The 6,942-nt window shown below is 39.5% G+C and overlaps 1 protein-coding gene across 2 annotated transcripts in view; it reads right to left on the bottom strand.

Moving 5' to 3' along the window:
- Positions 1-4,323: 4,323 nt before the first annotated feature.
- The window catches only part of LOC119270334 (UV-stimulated scaffold protein A homolog), a 3,102-nt gene continuing 483 nt past the window's right edge, over positions 4,324-6,942 (bottom strand). The window contains exons 2-3 of one of the 2 annotated variants that reach the window (XM_037552344.1): positions 5,008-6,890; positions 4,324-4,921 (exon numbers count right to left, since the gene is read on the bottom strand). In XM_037552344.1, coding sequence (XP_037408241.1) covers positions 5,019-6,890 — 1,872 coding nt within the window. In that variant the 3' untranslated portion in view covers positions 4,324-4,921; positions 5,008-5,018. Of the gene's footprint in view, positions 6,891-6,942 lie in introns of both variants that reach the window. The other variant, XM_037552343.1, reaches the window with a different exon arrangement.

The following is a 6,942-nucleotide window of genomic DNA, read 5'->3' as shown; positions in this document are numbered from 1 at the left end:
TCGGCTATGTCCATGAAGAGGTGTTATTGTCTTGAACGACAAGGCTTCTTGATTCTTCCTTGTATGTGTCATGGCCTGCTTGACGTAGCCCCTTGATGAACACGAAAATAATGTGAAAATGTTCATGAATATGAAAAATACTCATTCATTTTGAAACTGTTTGTTAATTCAAAAAATTATGAATATTCAAAATATCTACCCAAATTTACAAAAATATTTATCAATTCAACAAAAACTCAGAAATTTAAGAAAAAGCGATTAATTTCAAAAAATGTTCACCTAAATTTGAAACATATGCCAAAAATTTAAAAATTGTTTGTCGATTCAAACAATCTTCGCATATTTCGAGAAACATCACAATTTTAAAAAACGTTTGCCAATTCAACATGTTTTCATGCATTAAAAAATGTGCATTAATTTCAATAATATTTACGAATTTATAAAAATCACGAATTGAAAATAATCATTAATTTAAAAAAATCCGAATTGCTATGAATGTTGGTGAATTGAAAACAATTCAGGATTTCTTAATTAAGTTCCAAATTTCAAAAAAATATTCGCCCATTCATAAAATTTACAATTTTTTTTAAACATTCAGGTATTTCAACAAAATGTTCCTATGAATTTGAAAAATGAATAAAACAATCTTCACAAATTTCAAAAAAAATTGCAATTTTAAAAAGGTGTGTATGCATTTCGGAAATTATTGCCAAATTTTAAAAAGAATCGTGAATTTCAATGAATTATTCCAAATTTTAGAAGATCTCGAAATTAAAAAAAAACAAAAATTTAGACAAAAAAGAGAAGGAAAAATGGAAAGATAGGAAGACTAAAACATAGATAAAATGATAAACCAGCTCATGGAATCGATGGAAAACCATAGAAGAAAGAACATAACAAACAATATGTGCCGGCCCACTAGTGCGGGCGGGTGTTCGCATTCGGTGGCTATCCCCCTACCCGTGCGGAGAATATGATTCCCGTTGGCGGAATTTTGGACCCTGGGGTTGTTTATATGCTAAATGTATATTGTTTCTGATATACATAGATAAAACTAACATACAAAAAGTACATAAAACGAAAAAACAGCACATGAAATCAATGGAAAACCACAGAAGAAAACAAAACAACAAACAATATGTGCCGGCCCATTTTAGCGGGTAGGAGTGTGCATTCAGTAGCTACCCCCTACCTGTGCGGGGAATATGAGTATTGTTGACGAAATTTTGGACCCTGGGTTATGTAAATGTTAAATGTATATAGTTTCTTATAATGCGTGCAGAATATGTGTTCTTTTTTAATAAGGTGTCGGACGGCCAGTTATACTTTTGAGCACATAAGCATCTTATCACATACAAAAACGCAAAAATCAAACACTTAGGGCACGAATATTTGCAGTATATTTACTTCACTAGTTCCTACAATATTGCTGAAACCCAGGACCTTGAAGAAGTAGCGGCCGGTAATCAAAGATTTAGGATGTTCATCATTTGAAGCCTGCAAGAAGGTACTTTAGGTTATTTACCCTATTCTCCCCTTGCAACCATACCACAAAGGCGCTTTTAGGTGGTAGACCTTGAGGTGGTCTCCAAACCATCATAAACTTTTTGGGGTAATCACCATGAACGATTCCTCTCTGAAGAATGCCTACCACCTAGGTGTTTCCAACCTTTAGGAGTAACAAGATCAAAGGCAAAAATGCTCTTGCTCAAAGCGTGATTTTTCTTTGGTCACAAGAGGGATGGGGAGTGGATCTATCACTTGATTGAACAGTCTCTTTAGAACTCTCACAAACGCTTCCGGGGTCTAGGGTTTGATGTTGAAGAGTGAGAGGGAGCAGTTAGGGTTCTCGGGTATACATCAAATGAAGTGGCCAACCCTCTCCCGGAGTGGGAGAGGGTATATATAGCAACACCAAGAATATGGCCGTTGGGAAAAAAATGTGCAAATTTCGGCCAACACCAAGAGGATTTTTGTTTTCATTTTTTTCTTTTTTTTTGCTTCATGAAAAAATGTTCAGGATTTTAAAATTTCCTTAAATATTAAAAATGCTTCAATTTCAAATATTGTACACAGACTTATAAGTGTTCCTGGTTCCAAAAAAATGTTCATGAATTTAAACTAACCAAAGATTTCAAAAACAATTCATGAATTTAAATATTTTAAAGAATGTTCATGTGTGCAAACCATATTCACTAATTTAAAAAATCTTCCAAATTGTATAATTCATGTGTTAAAAAATGTTCGTGAATTTGAAATATATACCAAATATCACAAAATATGTATCCAATAAAAATGTTTACGCATTCAAAAAAAGTTGGAACATTTTTTGAAGAATCATGAACTTCCAAAAATATTCACATGCATTTGAAAAATGGCTACGAATTTCAAAAACTGTTCATCGATTCAAAAAAATTCCGCATTTCAAGTATTGTTCCCATATCTCGAATTTTTTTTGCCTATTCAAAAATTGTTTATGAATTAATGAACGTGGATGAATAACAAAAAATAATTCCGAATTTCAAAAAGTATTCGTCAATAAAAATAATTTTAAAATGTTCATGTGTACACAAAACATACAATATTTTTAGAAAATTCCCCATGTTTCTAAGAATAGTTTATTATTAAAAACAATTCATGAATTTCAAAATATGTTCGCAGATTGGTAAAAAAAATCAAGAATTTCAAAAAAATATTCACACGAATTTTAAAAAATGTTCTCAGATTCAAATAATATTTGTAAACTTCATCCAGGATTTGTTAAACACATCTCCAATTAAAAAGTGTTCATGAATTAAAAAAAGGTGCATCCATTGCATAAAATATTTCTTAATTTCAGAACAGTGTTAACAAATTAAAAATTGTGTGAAAAGTGTTCATCAGTACAGAAATATTACTTCTAAAAATGTTCCAAATTTCTAACAATCTTCTCAAACAAAAAACCAATTCTTAAATTTCAAAACATGTTCCAAATTTCAAAATGTTCGTCAATTCAAATAATCTTAGCAAATTTAGAAAATTGTTCAAATGTTTTAAAAGTATGTCCATTCAATAAATGTGTATGCATTCAAATAGTATGCAAGAAATTCAAAAGAAATTCATGAATATAAAATTATTCATGAATTTTAAAAATTATTCCAAATCTTAGAAGTTCACGAAATTAGAGAAATTAAAACCAAAATGAAATAAAAAGGAAAGGAAAAATACAAAAAAAACAGGCTGAAAAAACACTTCTAAAATAATAATAAAACAGCTCATGAAATCGATGGAAACTAGAGAGAAACATAGAACAAACAGAATGGGCGGGCCCACTACCACGGGCGCAGGTTGCATTTGGTGGCTATCCCCCTACCTGTGCGGGAAATATTCCTGTTGACGGAATTTTGGACCCTGGGGTTGTGTAGATGCTAAATATATAGTTTCTGATAATGTGTGTAGAATATGTGTAGTTTTGTGATAAGGTGTCGAAAAGTCTGTTATACTTTTGAGCACATAAGCATCTTATCACATACAACAACACAACAATCAAAACACTTAGGGCACGAATATTTGCACCTGGTAGTATATTTACTTCACTAGTTTATACAATATCGTTGAAACCTTGAAGAAGCAGCGGCCGGCAATCAAAGATTTAGGATGTTCATCATTTGAAGGCTGCAAGAAGATAATTTAGGTTGTTTATTACTTGGCGCATCAAAATATTTCTCCACCTCTGCACAATATGGTTCTTATTTGCACTTTCCTTCAGTGGCCACACACATAGACGATGAATACTCATTACCAATGATCGTAAGTAAGGGCAAAATAAATTTGTTTCTATCACGTTATGAGTTTAATGTTAGTATGTATAGATGGACATACAAATTTCAACCTGGCGCGTGAAACGATGAAAACAAGTCCGAGAGGCACTGGTTGGGCAACTACATGCCGACGACAAAAATATGTATACATCTGGATCTACATGACCCATCCCATCTGGAGACAGCAACTATAATTTGTATCATCAGTTTTCATATGCAAGCACATCTACATTCCATAACAGAAAATGTGCTACAAATTGTGTTAGACCATTTGGCAATAATGCCCAGAAATCCAACAAACAGGTTACAAAGGGGCGAAATAGTTTGTCAGAATTTTTTTCATAAGCAAAGCACATCTTCAGTTCACATCTTAAGCAGCCATGGCGAGCTACCAAACAAATCTTCAGTTCACGACAGCGGCTGTGCGACAAAAATTGACCATTCTGCAGTCAGGCCCAGAAATCCGGCAACAAACAAGTTATAAGGCATTGCAAAATTATAAAGCTTACGGAGAAGAACAGTGTGGCACAACACATACTCAAAGACTTGGTTGCTGGGTTAAATACAGAACATGGGAAAAAATGTTGAGCTGACATTATGTACTCTACAGAAACTAAGAACCACACTGCAGACAAGATGGCAGCACCAAGCTAAACTGTGGGGCATTGGGTACACATCCGATAGCTAACAGTAATTCCATTGCAGAAGATACAACCTAGAGTCAACCTGTGTTCATTGCCCGGTACAAGCCAAGGCAAAACCAAGATAACAGAACAGAAGACCAGAGAGAAAACAGTAAACAGGAACCCTTCCTTAGCAATGGAAACGATAGGTATCAATCATCCGGTTTATCGCCGCCTCATCTGAGCTGTTGTAAGGCCAGTTCAGAATCTCGGATGTTGATGGTGTAGCTCCAGAGAAGCTGGATGATCGTGGAAGGAAGGTCGGCGACAAGGACAAACTGCTTGGCATGTTCACAAAATCGAGTGCTTGTTTACTGTCGCGTTGTTCTGATTTGGATTCTCAATCCGACTGCCAGTACAAATGGTCTACAACTTCCCTTTCTGAAATTTTCCATGCACAGGTTGGAAGCAGCTTCAGCGTCCCGCGTACTTCAAGCACTTCAAGCGTGCAAGGGAATATCAGCCACACCTCACCATACAACAGCACAGCAAAACGAAACTGTTAATTATGAAGAAAGACCTACCCAGGGTGCTTTCACTGCCACTGATTTGGGAATGCTTCCCTGTAGGTCATATCCTCAGTATTAGAAGCTTCTCTTATTGTTGCGTCCCTAGCATGACCATTTAGAAGCCTCCCTGCAATCCTATCTTTTGCGGTAACTTTCTTCTTCAGCATTGATGATAGTGTAGGTTCCTTCGTCTTAGCTCGACGTCGACCACGTCGACCCAGTGCTTCCGAAGGCTGGCCATATGCTGCCGCTGAGTGGGGCGTTGAAGCAATAGCCGCTTGCCGCAGAACATCTTCATTGTGCTGGCGGACTCTCGCACGTTGGGCTCTTTCCCGTGCTTTGTCGTCCATATCCCTTTTCCGAACATTCTTAATCGCTTGCATCGCCAACTGATCCACTGTAATTTTACTAAGATCAATGTCGCTGGTGTCATTATTTATGCTTGTCATCATTGAAGTAGAGGGCTCCTGACCCTCCTCCTGTGTATATTCACTATCAATGCCTCCATTTGTGTTAATTGGATTTCCTCCTGCCTCACGAATGTCTACTTTTTGCTCAAGCGGATCGCCTCCCGCATCAGAGCTGCCACCAATTTTGCCAATTGGATTTCCTCTTGCATCACGTGGGATGATGGGCCCATGAAAAGGGCATATCTTGAGATCCCTTCTCTGGCAAAGACCTCCTTTCTTCAGAGGTGCATGACATGGTAGGATCTCAACTGGCTCTTCTTTATAAACAGAATGGTGAACGTTTAACTCTGCAATCTTTGCTGCAGGTATAACAGCGTCATTATCCATCCTCCCCCAATGGCTCTCGAGCTCAAGCCCTCTCTGGTTCACATGTGCATCCATATTTGAACCCCACCGATCCAAGACAGAGCTCCATGATACCAAAGGGGCTTCGGAAAGGAGCTTTTTTCTCTCTGGATCCATCTCCTGAGATCTATTACCACCATTTGGCATGTCACCATTGCCAGAATTCACCATGCTCTTTCCCTTCCTATTGTCCTTGCTGGAACCTGCAACATCTAGATTGCTCACAACTCTAGGAGGACTAGGAACTTCAATCTTTCCCTCCACCCAATCCTCTTCGTCTTCCTCCTGAACATCCTTCTTCCTACGAACATTATCAAGGTCAAGACCAAGCTCATTGCACTGGCTTCTTACAGCACGTATTTCATTCTTAACATCGATGAATTCCTTCAACGCAGAATCTCTGAACCGATTATCTGCAAGATTGACCCTGACAAGCACAGATATCCAATCCTGAATCGTGCTGAAATGCTTCGATACAAGGAGCCGGTACGCCTCCCTCAACGCATCGAAAACCGCCTCGTTTTCCTGAGTTTCAGGCACCCATTGCCCGGCCATCAACGATGCTGTCCTGATACTCCGCATCGCCATTGAAGCAATCTCCTCCTCCTCGTCATCATCGTCTGCATAACGCTCGAATTTCTCATACTCAGCCCGGATGATGTCCAGCCCGTTGCGGATCTCTTGGATGGTGGACCGGATTTCAGCCTTTATGGATTCAATCGTGGACCGCAGCTGTTCGACCTTGGCTGTCAAGATCTCCTGCGTGCGTGCCTCCCGCGCGGCACGGGCCTCGACGGCCGCGCGTAGGCCGGGGAACTGGATGCGCGCGGACGACTTGAGGTACTCGACGGCGAGACGGAGCTGGCGGTAGTGCACGCCGAAGAGGTGGTGCCAGCGCTCGAGCGCCTGGATGGCGGCCTTCCGGAGCGTGGCGGCGGAGGCGGCGGGCGGCGGGAGCTGCTCGTTGGTGCGGAAGCCGACGGCCAGCGGGAGGAACCCGTCGAGCGTGTCCGCGAGGAGGGAGCGGAAGAGCTTGGAGCGCATGAAGAGCTCGTCGACGATGCTGAAGGCCAGGAGCCGCACCTGCGCACGCACAAACAAAGGGGGGGATTTTAACATCAGCGACGCCGCCAGG

The sequence above is a fragment of the Triticum dicoccoides genome, chromosome 3A, assembly GCF_002162155.2.
Source record: "Triticum dicoccoides isolate Atlit2015 ecotype Zavitan chromosome 3A, WEW_v2.0, whole genome shotgun sequence".
NCBI classification, from domain to species: Eukaryota; Viridiplantae; Streptophyta; class Magnoliopsida; order Poales; family Poaceae; genus Triticum; species Triticum dicoccoides.
The sequence above is the reverse complement of the archived record's forward strand: the minus strand, read 5'-3'. Positions and strand labels throughout refer to the sequence as shown.